The sequence below is a fragment of the Lepidothrix coronata genome, unplaced genomic scaffold (assembly GCF_001604755.1).
Source record: "Lepidothrix coronata isolate B3197 unplaced genomic scaffold, Lepidothrix_coronata-1.0 Scaffold73, whole genome shotgun sequence".
Classification (NCBI taxonomy): domain Eukaryota; kingdom Metazoa; phylum Chordata; class Aves; order Passeriformes; family Pipridae; genus Lepidothrix; species Lepidothrix coronata.
In genome coordinates this window covers 3,558,395-3,574,177 of record NW_016690253.1, presented here as the reverse complement: position 1 = coordinate 3,574,177, position 15,783 = coordinate 3,558,395, and the positions used below count along the sequence as shown (strand labels likewise).

Genomic DNA, 15,783 nt, shown 5'->3' with positions numbered 1-15,783 from the left:
TTTACTTTTTTTTTGTGTGTGTGTGATCTCTAGAGATTGGAGAGTGGCATCATGGGTCAACCTAGAGATTCCACTTCTCCAGCTTCAGTTTTGGCTATAGCTAGCAGAAATAAATGCTCCTTTCTAAAAAAAAAATCCAAACAAGCCCCAAAATAAGTGGTGACTGAATAACCTGCTCACTAGAGATGCTTTTGGCTTCAATGCCAACCACAAATGGATATGAAGCGGGAACCACTGCAATGGTTTAGAAGGATGGACCCCACAAAGGGCAGAAATACCATTCCCAGTCTCCTGACAGATTAGAGGTAACATTATCGGGAGTTCTCCCAGCCCTTGAAGTTCCCAACAGCTGAAGACTTTTGTTAGGAGTCTTTAATTAAACCAATAACTCCGGAGAGAAAGCAAACGTCCCAACCAGGCACAGCTGCCTGGGTCCCTTCCAGCAGCAGAGCTGGCACAGTCACCACATTCTGCCCAAATGCTGCGAGAGGCACACAAGTTTTGTTGTAAGATTTATGTCGTATTTAATCTTCCAGGAGTCACCAGTCGCCTCTCTAATGGGTTTGCCCAGCTCTGGTAGTTGGGAAGCTCAGACAGAAGATGTTAATCTGCGAAGGGTTTCAATGAGGTCGTTCTAATCTGTGTCAGCACCCCCGGCCTCCCGCGTCCTCCTTTGCCCCAAAAAGGGCGATTTCAATCGCCGAGGTGTTGGTTAATCGGTCCCCACTGAGAGCTCTCAGCCTCGCATAAGAATGGGTGTGAAAGTCTCGTCTCCCCAGGGATCAGGATTTCCACAAAACCAGCCCGAAAATGCCCGAAGCCACGAGACTGGATTTCTGCATGTAAACTTACTGGGGTTACCGGCGGATTTCACATCCTGAGCCCTCCGCCAGCCCCCACACTCAGCCGTGACCAGTGACACCCGATGCCTTTGGCCACCCCTTCATCATTCACCCACATTTTTTTGTCTCTTCAGCAGCTAAACAAGTAAAATGGACCTTTGACCCTGAGGAGCAGGAAACATCTGCCCCGGCACCATTTTCAATCCGAATCCACGCTCCTGTTTTTAGGTTTGGTTAAACCGTGAGCTCCGCGAGGCTGAGGTTTTGCAGCCTGCAGTTGGGCTGTTACATGAGATATTCAGGAAGTTATTTGCATGGCTGGATAAAAGCCTGTGGCAGCAGCTGGTGCTGCAGAGGCGACTCCGCGGCCACCAGCCCAAGGAATAACATCAGCTCCAGCTTCACAATGAGTTGTTTACTGGCCTTGGCTGCCTGTGGGAACAGCCAAGGAGAGCGGAGGAAGAGGAGAGACAAACACAATGCGAGCGAGACGCGTTAGGTGGGAGGCTGGGCTTTAGCAGCAGCCCCAGGATCGCAGACCTATGGAACCAGAGAGGCTGAAAATGAAATAAAGGGGCACTGGCTGCAGCAAATGAAGCCGCTGAGCTGTTCCTGCTGCCAGAAGATCCTCGTGCCCAGTGGAAGGGCTGATATTGAAGGTAAGAGAGAAAAATAAACAGCTTTTAGGCGGGGGCTGTGCTGGGGGGCAGATTCACCGAGCGGCTCCCGGGGGAGCTCACGGGCGGACACAGCCACGCTTCCCTGGAGCACTTGGAACGATGACCCTGGAAGTGGAAAGCTGACCGGCTTTCCAGCAGGAATCCAGTGCTTTCAGAGCAAGCTGCTGGGGGAAAAGAGCCCAGACTTTTAGTCAGCTCCTTTGAGAAGATGTAACACCCAGCCCCCCACGACAAACCCCAACCTCACAAACAACCCCTTTCTAAATCTCTTCAGAAAGATACTTTATTTTTATGGCCAGCTCTGCTCTGCAGCTTCCCAGTCTTACCCACTGCTTTCCCGACTCCCAGCTCCCCCCTCTCCTGCTCACTTTTTTAATTGGAAGGCAAAACAATTGCAGCCGTGGAAAGGAAAATCCGAGCTCTAAAGCGCTTTTCCCACCGGGCACGCTCTCCCAGGCCGGGTCCACCAGCTAATTGCTCAGGAAATCCGCGCTGCTCATTGTCGGGCTGTCCTTAAACTGCTAATTCCGAACTGGGAGAGGCTCTGGAAGGGAATCCGGGGCTAGTGCCCCGCGAGAGGGACCCACAGAGCCCCGCCGGGGGCGGGCTCAGCGCTAATAACACATCCCTGCCCAATGGAAAGCGCTTCCTATGGAGACCCCCAAGAGTTCCCCCTGCCCAGACATCGGGGCCATTCCTGCGTCCCGTTTTCCCAAGACACGATGGCAGAGCTCGGCAGCGCCGATCCCTGTCGGAACAAAGGCCGGGAAGCGGCTGCCACCCACCGCGGGGTTTAGGGAAGAACGGCTGAACTCCGGCAATCCCGGAGGTTTTCCGCGTGGGAATAACGCGGCCCGCGTTCCACAAAGGATCCATGGGGGCTGTCAGGGCGGGATCCCGCTGAACCAGCGAGCCCTGGGAATGGTGCCGCCCTGGTAAGTCCCTGCTCCCAACCCGTCCCAAGTCAGGGAAAAGCAGCCGGATTTCAGGGCAGGGTCGCGGTGGTTCCTAAAGCTCAGGCTCGGATGGATCTGGGGGGTGAGAGCAGCCGGGATGGGCTGGAGCCGGGATTAGCGAGGTTTGTCCTGGAGCCGGGATTAGCGAGGTTTGTCCTACACTGGCAGATCTCTCCCTCTCCCTGCGGCTGGGACGGGAAGGGCGGCCGGGTCTGCTGAAAGGGGGAAAGATGAGCTCCAAGTTTTGGGAAGTAATCGCTGTGTGAGCTGCTCCCCAGCCTGGCAGGGGCATCGTTACCACTCCCCCCGTCACCCTCGCTGGCACCGCAGATGACAAGTTAAGGACTTTTCTGTGCTGTTGCTTCTTTTGTGTTTGAGAAAAATAGCCTTTGGTTCCAGCTTTCTCTTGTACTTGAACTCAGTATCATAAAGACACTTGAAGCTTAAAAAAGGGGTGGTATGCAAATGTGGCATAAACATAGACTTTCAGCTTACAATAATAGATGTTTTCAGCTTCGTGTAATGGAGAGCTGTGAGCTATGTTAAAATTAGGAATCAAGTTATAAATTTTTAGATGGAAAACCTGAAAAAAAAATGTATCACCTTGGCTTTCATTTATGGCTAAAATCTACTCCTTTTAAGCTGCAAAATTCAATGAGAAAAAAAAGCAAATACAGCTCTAAGCAGATAGAAAAACTCGTGTCAGAAGTAAAATGAATGATGAGCACATGATTTAAAGATTCAGAGGATTTAACACAATATAAGCCCACTGCAAAAGAATTTGCAGGAAAAGTTTAGGATTTTAATGACATTCCCTAATCTTTGTTTGAGAGGAGACAGTCGTGTGTGGGTTTTGTGTTGCTGCCCTACATGAGCAGAACAGTAAAATCCAGAGGATGGGGAGTGCAAAGTTCACAGCTCGGTGATAAGGATATTCCCCCCTCAGAGCACTTTTCCATCTTCTTTCCCTTAGGAGGATTCCCAAAGCTGAAAAAAGACCAAGCAGGAAACCTTGGTGCTTTGGGGGGTTCAAAGCCTCTGGATTTTAAAAGAAAATTCTGAAACACATGAGAGGGAGGGAGGAAGGGGTGGGAGGGGAGGCTGAGCACACATTTCTAAATGACTGAAAATGAGAATCCTCCTCGGTTGATAAAAATCAGTGCCTTTCAAATCCTGGAGTGGGGAGCTCTGCACAGACACAAGTAACTCCTCAAGTCCCCTCAACTCTCATTCAGAGCATCCTAAGGAGGCACAAAACCGTGCAAACCTGCAGCTCAGACTCCTGAGGAGCTGGGATGGAAACGTTCCCTGTGAGGGAGAGGATGCACTCCCAGCTGTAAGATGGTTCCCCCCTCCAGCTGTGACCTCATGGCTGGAGCACCAGGGCAGGAATTGAGACAATTTGAGCCAGACCTTGGGTCAGATCCCGAGGAAAGGGTGCCCTGTGGGAGGGTACGTGGCAAAGCAATTTGGATTCTGTTCTGCTGGTGCTGCCTTGGCACTTGGAGCGTGGCCACTGCAGCCATGGAGATCGATTCCAGTGTCCAGGATCCAGCTGTGCCAGCTGTCCCTGACTCTGCTTAAAGCATATTTGGGATCTGGGGCTCTTTCCTGGTGTCTGAGTGTTGGTGGAGGGTGTGGTAGTCCCAGCCTGGTGGCTCACAGTGCTCCAGGACCCCAAACAAGACATGGTGAGCCATCCCATCACAGCCTGGGATGGGTTGGGTTGGCTCCTGGAGCACACAGCCACCCTCAGGAGGTCTTTCCAGGTCAAGTGTGTGTGCAGAGGCTCACTCTGCTCCTCCTCCCTAAATAAGGATCCGATTTAGTCTCAGGGAAGAGGAGCCACCACCTTTCACAAAAGGGAAATTCTCTCCCTGAAAAGAGGAGTTCTTTATTCCCAGAGCAGACAGTGGCTCTGCAAGGCTTCCTCCTGCACCAGCTTCCCAGTTCAGCCCCATAAAAGGGGGTAAAGATCCACCCAGCTCCAGAGCCAACCCAGCCTTAGCTGACCCCAGCTGCAGGAAAGTTTGCTGAATTATTTGTAATGGGTTGGGTTTGCAAAAAAAGAAAAATCTCTTTATCTTGGCAAGTGGAATTAAGGGGCATTCATCAGTCCCTAAGCCCCGAGACAAAGGTGGGTGCTGGCAGCAGAGCAGGTTCTTTCTCTGGACAAAACACGATCTCATCGTACTTGGAGCCCCTGTTATGGCTGTGAACAGACAGCCACATCACACCTCATATTTTCAGCTAATAATATTCCCATTTTCATGTCTTGAACCTGCAGATAAGGCACCCTCTTCTACCCCAGCCTACGTTTTGCAAGTGGAAATCACCATATTTAGCAGTAAAAGCAGCATCCATCCCTTACACAAAATGTCATTCCCCTGCTCTCAATTCATGGTTAGCAATCTGATTTCTAAGAAACTTCACTGCTGAAACATCTGTTGTTGGTTGGGATTTGATATTTTTGCAGTGTGGAGTCATTTCTTACTTATTTTAACACTGTAGTGCAAATTCACTGTCTGTGGTTCTCCCTGTGCTCCCTCACACACCCTTCCATCAGACACCACGGGATATTTTTCAGGACCTGAATGCTTTTCCACACAGGTGAGGTGAGGGAGATGACATGGAAACCCCAGTCATGCTCCAAATTCCTTGCTGGGGAACGTGTCCTGAGGGGAACAGGGAATCCAGCAGCTCCAGGAAGGAATTGGGGATCTCCAGGTGCAAGGACAGACCATGGAGCAGATGAAACCAAGGCTGGTGATGCCACATCCATGCTCTGTCAGAGGGAGTTCTGTCCAAGGCCAGGTTGGACAGGGCTTGGAGCAGCCTGGGCTGGTGGAAGGTGTCCCTGCCCATGGCAGGGGGTGGGACTGGATGAGCTTTAAGATCCCTTTCCAACACAAACCATTTTATGAGTCTCAAACCTTCCCTTTTCCCCACAGAATAAACCAATTTAGGAGAATAAAGCCCTATTTTATCAACTCCCTGCAGTCAATAATTGCAGGGCACAGATCCCTCGAGGTCCTGAACATAGGTTGTGTCCAGCCCCATGGAAAGACTGTCCCCAGCCCCCCCAGGAAAACCAAGCACAGCCCCTCACACCCAGCTCAGCTGGCCAAGGTGAGATAGGTGTTTGTGCTGCTGGGCTGGCAGCCTGTTGGTGCTAATGGATGCAGGGAAGGGAAAAAAGCCCATAAATTTGGGATAAAGAGGTGAAAGTTCATCTCTCCTGCTTCAGCAAAAGGGCTGCAGAGGATCCCAGTGGGTCGGACAAGGCCAGGTGAAAGGAGGTTTCATGTGGCTGAGAAAAGGCACCAAGGAGCCAAAAAGCCAAGCAGTCACCAAGGAACCACTGGAAATTGTGTCAGGGAAAGCGAAGAAAGGAAGCTTGTTGGGCAGGCCCCTGACTGGAAAGCCTTTGGAACTGTAAGCAAATAAACCTTGGCCTGTTGTTGGAGTCCCCAGTGGTTCAGGGAAACAAGACTCGCTTATTTTTTATGTTTTTTTCTTAACCACGCTTTGTAAATAAACAGGGCAACATCAAAGACACAGCAACCTCCACTACAAACATTATTCCTGGGGGAAAACGACCTGGTCAGACAGAGTAACTCTGCTTTTCATCAGTTCATCAGCTTTTCTTTGCATCTAAATCTTCTCCAGTGAATCAAGCCATGCCATTGTACAGCAATCCCCCCTCGGTGAGAGCCCTGGGGGTCAAAACAAGCAGCATTCCTGCTGCCCTCCATCCACAGGGGCAAAGCAAAAATAATGTAAACTTTGCTGGGAAGTTTGGGGTGAGTTCCATCATTTCAGGGCTGTGGACCAGCCCCTCTGGAAGCTGCAGTGGATGGGGAAAGCCGAGCCCGTCAAGGGTTAAAGGGGTGATGTAAATGGAGAGAGACATTCTCAGTGAAAACAAAAAGAGAGTCATGCCCTGAGGATCAGTGGCTGAATGTGGGGTAAGGCAGTTCACTATTCTCTTCTGAAGGAAACATTTTAATTAGCTCAATACAAAACAGATACAGCGCAGAGAAGGCACCACGAGCAGGAAATGCTTTGTAAGTCTCAGAGGACAGTGAGGAGACAACGGCGGTGCTGAGCAATTAAAAACCAAAAAAAAAAAAAAAAAAGGAAAGGAAAAAAGCAAAGTGCCTTTAGGGTTCGCTCCGGGAGGGGCTCAGGTTTCCTCCTCCCTGCTCCATCCTAGAGGAGAATTAAATTGGGGTCCTGCTGCAGTTCATTCACAACAGAAGGTTGTGCTGAACCTGGAGGGTGTGTGAGGTTCCCCAGGAGGCAAAACCACCCCAGGAGAAGGGAGTGGCCGGTGCTCTCCCACCTCATCCCAGCGGGTCCTGGGGCTCTCCCGTGGTGGCTGAATGAAAAGAGACGCCTCGGGGTCCTGTGTTTTGGTTTTTTTTTTCTATCAAAGAGCATTTGAAAAGCAGCTGGTGAATCCTGACTGAAGCGAGTAACTCACAATTCCACCTTCCCAGCAGGTACAGGAGACCTTGTTCCACCCACAGCAAATCCCGGGGAGTGTCGGGACCATGGCACTGAAGGACCTCAGCACAATAAGTGTCAAAGCCATGAATAAGAGCCTTCCTGCCTTGTCTTTTATGCTAATCACCCGAACACGTCCCCTTTCCCCAGCACACCGGCCGGGCATTCACTCGATAAACCAGGCAAGGAAGGCTCTTTGAAGCTCCACAAACCTTCCCCGGACTTCAAAGTCACACTTCTGTCTGCTCCTGTCCTACTGTTCTCGAATACATCACTTGGGATTAGGAAATGAAAGAGATTAAAGCATTTCTCTCCTTCCCATCGCTTCGGATCCTCAATAGAGCTTTGTTTACAGGCAGCTGCTCTGCTTCCCACCCTGCAATCCCACCCTTTCCCTGCTCCCACCACACCAGGGGAGGTTACTGGGAAGCTGCAAGAGGCTCTGGGGAGGATGGAGAGATCACAGACCGGTCGGTTTAAGAGCCAAGCCCAAACTATTTCCCATCCCCAGACATTTCTCCAGATCCAGCATCACTTGCTCGGGCTGGTCCAGTTTTCCATAAGCCCACACTGGGAAAACAGAGCTGTGCAGAACCAGTTACTACCCTGACAGCCTCAAACAGGGGAAGATCAGCCACCAGATTGCCCCAAACTAGAGGTTTGTCCTTATATCCATTTTCAGTTGATTCTCTCCGAGTTCTCTACAACCAAAAACCTCCAATGAAACTTTTATCAAAAAGCAAAAGTACAAGTCAGTGGAGATCCCATTGCAGGAACTGAGCTACAAATAATTTTTCAGGTAGAAAAAGTTTCTTTTTCATCACACAGTTTCCATTTTATCTACTCAAACAGCTGCAGTTTATCTCACTTTTCTTATGGTTCTCCTGCCTGGAAGAATTTGAGTCTTACAGCCTTATAGAGAATTATCATCTCTACAAAAATCTTCCAAAAAATCAAACATCTCCCCCCCCAACAAAACCTTTTTTTTTGAGCCTTCTACCTAACTGAAGTGGACTGAAGGAGGGAAATAAACCCCAAGAAGTTGCAGGAATGAGTTTGTGGTTGCAAAGCCGTAACCTGGGCTCGGTGATGGGAGTGAGTTACACATCACACACTGATTGTAGCAGCGGGGTCAGTACCAGGGAAGGGCAAACCCTCCAATGAATGTAGTTCTTGTCAAGAGAAGGCACAAAGCACATGCTGTGCCCGAGGAAAATACCTGTTTATTGCCAAGGTCAGGGGCTGAGACAACACAACAAGTGCTGCTGTGACCTTGAGACACTTGGGGACAAATCCCAGAGAAACCCCCAAATTCCCAAAATCCCCACCTGGAATCCTTCAGTTTTTGGCTTCTGTACCTATAAACCCTCTGTTTCTCAAGATTTAAGAGATAACCTGAGCACACACAGCCATAATCTGGCAAGAGATCCCTCAGATTTGGAAGGTTTTCACATCAGGGCTGTAGCAACCTCACAAGAAGAGGCTTTTTTTAGTTATTTAAATGAACACACAGGATGTCCTGCAGATTCACACTGATAAAGTTCCACTCATCTGACATCTCACAGGAGTAAAAGAAAATGTGGTGATGCAAAAAATGTCAGTCCTGACCTTCCCTCTGTTTTTCCTGACCTCAGTTTGCTGGACATGTGGAGAATGGGATCTGTGGGAATGGGCTCAATGGAATTACAGAGTTTCATTTTTACCTGCAGTCAGTTCTGTTCTCACAGATAGTTGTTGATCTGAGTCAAGCTGCAGTGTGGCTGTTTGGAAGGTTTCTTGGGGTGTCAGGAGGAGGAAACACAAGAATTGTAAACAGGATACTCAGGCACCATAGGAAGTCACAGGGACAAGTTTTCCTTTCTTTCCAGTACACGGAGGATGGGATATTTCTACAATGAAGGGCAAGTGGGAGCAAATCCTGGAGCTACTCTGCTGAGCCATAACTCTGAATAACAGGGTGACATGAGTAAGTGATGGTTGCTGCAGGTTTGTTTGTACCATCCCTGCTATGAGAGAGAATATTCTGAATATTATCACAATGGAAAGGGTATTTATTCTGTTATGGTGCCGCTTCTGACAACAGCTTAGCACATCCCTGCCCTCCTTTACTGCCCTCCCAGTTTAAGTATAGGATTTAAAGGTTTGCCCTGCCTGAAATACAGAGTGCTAAAGTGGTCTTCTTTATATTTACTTAACTCAGCTTTTTAAAATATATTTCTTTACTCTTTCCCAGCAAGACAATAGCAGTGGTGCCCGTGGTGTACATGAGGAGCATCCTACTGCTTTAATCCCTAGTGAAAAGGGAGGAAAGTGAATTTTACACTCCAAAAACTCAATCTGTAGAGTCATACTGCAGAATTTAAAGCACATGGCTGGGTTTCAAAGCCACTTGTCAGCTTGTTTCAACCCCTCAGGGTTCCGTAGGTAAACAAGCCAGGCTGTATTTTAAAGCCCATAAGTTAACTAGACAATTGCTGGCAGGCAATTCCCAGAGATTACCCACTAGAAAAAACTGGATAAGACCTTAAGGTTGTCTGGTGCAGAGCAGGGAGCAAAGATTAAAGTGAGGCAGCATCTTTTCTCCTGTGTGAGGAGCAGCTGGGTTAGGCAAGGAGCACTTTGCCAGTGGGAAAGGGGAGAGTTTCAAACCTGCTGTGCCAGGCTGTGTCTTGAGGAGCTGCCAAAGCCCTGGACAGATTGGAAGGCGGGGTTTCCATCTATGTGAGGTTTCAAAGAACACCCAGTCCCTCTCAAACCTCCCCAGCCAGGACCCAGATGCGAAGCCTGGACCAGGAGAGTCTGGCACACCTGGTTTTCACACACTCACAGGGGTCACATTTCAGCATAAACAAAAAGTGTTCCTGATGGAGATAACAGGCAGTTCTGTACTGAAGGGGAGGTACAAGCCAAGAATTTAATGCTTTAGGCTGAGGGTTAAGCCAAGGCACAGCTATTCCTGTTGGAGCTCATGTGCACTTTTCAATCCAATAAGTTCTTGCTCAAAGGCATTTTAACTTTCAGGCAAGACCTTTCCTTATTTAGACTGCCACAGATCCAAAGAAAATGCACATTTGAGATTTTACTGCTATACTTTCCATAATTCAAATGTTTGATGGTTTTTTTAGGCTGCTTCACAACAAAGTTCATTTGGCCATGAATTTAGTAGGAAAAACTCCTAGATGAGCACAAGCCAAAGGGTGCAAGGAACAGTTTACTTTCTACCTGTCCTTGTGCAGCTGCACAATGAAGTCCCTACTGTAGAAAAAGCCCCAAGGTGGGATTGGTCTCCTTTGCCATTGCCACACTGTCAACATCAACCAGACAAGGACAGATCTGCCCTTGGTCTGATCATCTGCTGGTGCTGGACATCATCACAAGTGTGCAACTCAAAACGACACCAGAAGGAAGGAAGAATTGACTCGGGGGGGTGCAATGTGTGCACAGAGACAGCCCCGAGAGCCACGGGGTGTTCTGGAGCTCAGCACAGCAAAGCCACCCAAAGCACCCCTTCCCTCCCCAGCCTGCAGAGAGCCAGGGAATCCTTCAGCTGGGAAAAGACCTCCGAGATCTTAGAGTCCAACCCTCCCACAGGGCTCCAACTCATCTTTTTGGGTGTCCAAAGGTTCAGGTCACTTGAAAGCCAGCTGGGAAGGGAGATCTGCTCACCCTCCCTTCCTGCTCTTGGCTTTATGTCCAACTAACCTACAGGGTGTGAAGATGAGGTGCTGCCTCATCTCTGGGTCACAGCACTGGTTTTGGGAAGCCTGTGGTTCTCCAGGAATTCCCAGCTGAGGGCAGAACTTTCACCTTCCACCTGGCAAAGCTGTGGCTGTTCCACCTTCCCCAGCACTTGACATCCCACCAGCTGATCCACCGCCAGCTCAAACGCAACAACAACAGTCAGCCTGAGCTCTCCTGGGAGGAAAACATATGGAAAGCATCTGATTTTGACCATTTGCATCCCAAATTGTCCCAAATCCATGCTTTCTCCCCCAGTTTATTTGTTTATATGTTGCCATTTCAACCTTTAGCACAACTCAGTGACACGTTTGCTGTCGAAACTGCGCTGTCAGGGGGTCACCCTCTGGAGAGGATCCTGCTCCTCACAAGGGTTTCAGCTCTAAGTCACTCAGAGTTGTAGCTACTAAGAGGTTTCTTAGATTACAAGGAGATTACAAACTTTGTTTAGTATTTGGTTGGCTGTGGTTTACAAGGCAAAGGTCTCTCCCTCAGTGACCCAGCTTTGCTCCACGTTTCCAAGACGTGCCGTGCCCACGATCCAACTCCCAGACCCTCCCTCAGCTCACAAACCCTTCCTGCTCCAACCAGGGAGACTTTCCAAGGGTTTATCCTCACAGGCATTAAAAGTACTTAGAATAGCAAGAAGGGAAGATCAAGACAGTTCAGAGAGCACTTTTTTTCTAACAAACAATGTGGTTACATCACCCCTACGTATCTCTAAAGCTTACTGAGCTGGGACAAAGGTTTACAACACGAGATTTCCCGAATTTCAGGTTCCAAACCTCGAGAAAGAGTGAAAAAGAAAGGCAGCTGTCAGTACATGTTAAGGAATCCCTTTTTGGGAAGCATTTTACCCTTGCAAAAAGAGTCCCTTTGGAAGTAATACCATTTTTTGCAGACGTTTTTAAGGAAAACAAAAAAGGGCAGCAATTTCCAAAAGCAGCAAACACGACTTTGGGAAGTGTTTTTGAGAAACATTTCTGAGGCACAACATGGCAATTTTGCACTTTGAAAAACACGTGTAAGGATGCTCCCAATTTCAAGTAGAAAAAAGGCAAAGCAGGTCTTGGTTATCATAGGTTTGGGGTTTTCTTTTAATATTTTTGCTTCAGAAAATGCTGAAAATCCACAGAACTTTCCTTTCTGCACAGTTTTTAAAGCAAACACTAAAACTTTCAGCTTCTTTCACCTCTTTTTACAAGTTTAGGTGAATATTTCAGACCGTTTGGTTGGGCAATATTGTGGGTCCACAATTCAATTTTTTTCCAAACACACTGAGCCAATTCCAGCCCAGATTTTAAATAAATATGTTTCTGAGCAGCAAGATGGAATTAGGGATTACTGTCCTTCCAATAGGAGGATGAGGGATGAAAGGAAAGGAAAGGCTGAGTGCAGCAAGTGCTGTGTTCAGCTTCAAAACATCCCAGTAACAGTGGAATCTGTAAAGGCCTCCCTGAAAATTAATTCCTGGTCTGATTTGCACATCCATTAATTTGGGAAGGGAAGAGAACGTGTTCTCCTGCACAACTACCTGGGATGACTGATGGCAAATCTCTCTCTCCTTTAGGATGAAAAGATCCGTGATGGAGCCGTGGTAGCAGAGTGTCCATCAGCCTCCCTGGAATGCGTTCCCGGGGGAAGGGACGAGCTCACGGCCTTATTTTATGGATGTCCCTGCAGTAGACTTTGAAGGCCTTTGGAAGCACATCCCAAACTTGGCATGGGAAACCACAGCAACAATCATACCTGTCTGACAGATGATTCCTTCAAGTACAACCTGTATGGAGCCGTGTACAGCGTGGTTTTCATCCTCGGCCTGATCACAAACTGTGCCTCCCTCTTCGTCTTCTGCTTCCGCATGAGGATGAGGAGCGAGACCGCCATCTTCATGACCAACCTGGCGGTGTCCGACCTGCTCTTCGTGTTCACCTTGCCCTTTAAAATCTTCTACAACTTCAACAGGCACTGGCCCTTCGGAGACAGCCTGTGCAAGATTTCTGGCACGGCCTTTCTCACCAACATCTACGGGAGCATGTTGTTCCTCACCTGCATCAGCGTCGACCGGTTCCTCGCCATCGTGTACCCGTTCCGCTCCCGCACCATCAGGACCAGGAGGAACTCTGCCATAGTCTGTGCCGGGGTCTGGATTCTGGTCCTCAGCGGTGGGATTTCAGCTTCACTCTTCTCCACCACCAATGTTTCCAACACCAGCACGACCTGTTTCGAGGGTTTCTCCAAACGCATCTGGAAAACCTACCTGTCCAAGATCACCATATTTATTGAGGTGGTGGGGTTCATCATTCCCTTGCTCCTCAACCTCACGTGCTCCTCGTTAGTTCTCCGGACTCTGCGGAAACCCGCCACCTTGTCCCAGATTGGGACAAACAAAGAGAAAGTACTGAAGATGATCGTTGTGCACGTGGCCATTTTTGTCGTGTGCTTCGTGCCCTACAACTCCATCCTGTTCCTCTACGCCCTGGTCCGGTCCCAGGCCATCGCCAACTGCTCCCTGGAGAGGTTTGCACGGACCATGTACCCCATCACCTTGTGCATCGCAACCCTGAACTGCTGCTTCGACCCCTTCATCTACTACTTCACATCAGAGTCCTTCCAGAAGTCGTTCAACATAAAAACCCAGATCAAAATGGATTCTCTTTTCAAGACAGAGACGCCTCTGACAAAGACGGCGCTGCCGGCGCCACAGGACGAGCTGAGTGACCAGGCCATCACCAACGGGGGAGACCCCACCTCTGAATCCCATTTCTAGAGAGATGTTTACACATGGAGTTATCCCCCGTTAGCTCTTGGTTGACACCCCGTGTGGGAGAGCTGCTCCACAACACGTGGGTTCACACATGGTGTCGGTGAAGAAAAGCTGCTGGGGGACAACTGCACCCCCAGACAAACCCTCCCCCAGGGATGGTCCCGTCGGACTCAATGGCTGAACACGAAATACAAAAATCCCAGTGGATCTCCCTCTGGAGATCACGGATAGGCAACAACACGTGCACCAACCAAGGAGGAAACAGAACGACTTGAATCCCCAAATGCCAACATTTGGCATTCTTCCCCCCGGCAGTTGACGTGGGACCGGTTGGGAAATAGAAAATTTCATTTTCCTGGAGATTCCTGCCAATATTTCCTGGCTTCTGGAGATGCATCATCGTATGTTAACTCAGTAACTTCACACAATATGTATGTTTGCTTAAAAAGGCATAATAAAAGCTTGTGGCTTTTCCTTATTCCACTGCAAGAGTGTGCAGCCTGGTTTTCCTAGAGACAGGAATTTACTGTGTGGAGAAGTTTGAAGTGTAAATAACTGTTTTGAAAGTAGACAAAAGAGTTGCTTGGTGACAGAAGAGAAAAATAATAAGAGAAAACATAATTAATAACGCAGTGTTGAAATAAGTTTCATTTTTGCAAGATTAAGCTGCCTTTTAATTTATTTTAAATTTAAATGCCACCTCAAGGGAGAAGGAAAGAGTGAAAAGTTCTGTTGTACTTGGGGTTTTATATTCCAGGGGCTTATATATGATTATTTCTGAGAAGGGCTGGGCTATACAAAGTCAGCTGGAAAAGGGCCTGAACTCCAGGATTCTTCTAAGGGCAAAGCTCTTGTGTGGAAACCAAGAGCAGCTGAAGGACCACGGAGCAGTGACCTCACTGGATTATGGACAACTGGTGTCAGAGCAGCCAATTAGGAGAAAATCTTGTGAGTGATTGCTTAATGGGTTTTGCTACACAGTCAGTTAATTAAAAGGGCTCAAAGTCACTCCCCAAAAACAGTAAATCAATTTGCTGCACTCTTTTCTTAGTTGGCTACAGCAACGTTGTCTTGTTTTCCAATTCATTTATTCCATTTCTTTTTATAGATGAGTGAAAAATATGGAAAGTTAACTGTCTGCAGTCATTCCATTTGATCAGATGGTTCATTTCTCCAGCTATTGGTTCATAGTTGAAGCTTTGCTGACCTTCACAGGCTGATTCATTCTTAAGTGTGAGATGCACAAACGAGGAAAACAATTTAAATTGGACAAAGTATAAAGTTACAACTTGTTAGATCAGCAATCTACCTTTTCCACGGGACAGCATAAAGCTACTTCTAGGACTATGCTGCCAAAAAAAAGAGAGACTAAGTATTAATTGAACAGATGTTTTCCACTCAACTGTGTTTTAAGTGTCTGTGCTGAAGCCTCGTGAGATGTGAGAGCTGCACGTCCAATGTGATCACTACTCAAAGCAACAGAGGTTTAAGTGTGAAAAGAATTCAGCTGTAAAATATGTTAATGCTTTGAAGGGAATATTTATTTAGCACTGCATTCACTTTGAATAAAGAAGTCAGTTGCTTACCAAGGCTGACAGATCCCAGAAATAATCCTATTTCAGCCCTGAAGTGTCACTTATTGGCTCTTACTGGAGAAACAGTGTTTGATCAACTCCTTATATACAGAGAGTGTGAGAGCAGCCAAAATATTCTGTATCATTACACATCTCTCAGTTCCAAGTTACAGTGAGATTTGCTGGGAACTTGCACACAAGACTGGCTGGGGAGGGTTTTGCTGTATATTAAACCCTCAGACGAGCACTTTGGAGCAGAAAAATGTGAAAACAAGGAGAGATCTTTCACCCAAGTTGGTGGATGAGGTCGATGCGGCAGGACAAGGGAATTTCTCAGCAGCTGGGAAGGGTTTGCCTCCAGCAGAAGGAGGAGCTGGACTTCAAGAAGCAGCAATATTTGCCATTTAACCAAGGCAAAGTGTCAGGCAGGGCTCTGCCCCTTTCCTGCCAGACCCAAACCCTTCAGGGGGATTTTTCAAATCCGTATTTCCTTTGGCTGGTGAGCCCATTCCAGCACTCCCCATGAAGTGTCTGCACTGCAGAGGAGCTGCTTCTGTGACTTCACATCAAAAGGCAAAGTGAGGCCAGAGGGAATTTTCAGGCTCCCACCCCAGGAGGGTGTTCCATGTGCAGCAAACCATCCTTCACCCCAAACCATCCTTCACCCCAAACCATCCTTCACCCTGGGAGAAGAGGAGGGTTGTGGAGCCACCCGCG

The 15,783-nt window shown here is 48.2% G+C and overlaps 1 protein-coding gene across 3 annotated transcripts; it reads left to right on the top strand.

The window, feature by feature from the left end:
• Positions 1-1,187: 1,187 nt before the first annotated feature.
• Positions 1,188-14,894, top strand: LPAR4 (lysophosphatidic acid receptor 4). Of its 3 annotated transcripts, none has more exons than XM_017819329.1 (2): positions 1,188-1,501; positions 12,296-14,894. In XM_017819329.1, the coding sequence occupies exon 2, from the start codon at positions 12,449-12,451 to the stop codon at positions 13,493-13,495; it is 1,047 nt and encodes a 348-aa protein (XP_017674818.1). In that variant the 5' UTR covers positions 1,188-1,501; positions 12,296-12,448; the 3' UTR covers positions 13,496-14,894. The 3 variants fall into 3 exon arrangements, with proteins under 3 accessions (XP_017674818.1, XP_017674819.1, XP_017674820.1); XM_017819330.1 differs by lacking the exon at positions 1,188-1,501 and adding an exon at positions 1,950-2,457; XM_017819331.1 differs by lacking the exon at positions 1,188-1,501 and adding an exon at positions 7,538-7,645.
• Positions 14,895-15,783: the final 889 nt, after the last annotated feature.

Coding starts and splice junctions, on each gene's coding strand:
- LPAR4 (XM_017819329.1), top strand. CDS start 12,449: ATGGGAAACCACAGCAACAATCATACCTGTCTGACAGATGATTCCTTC.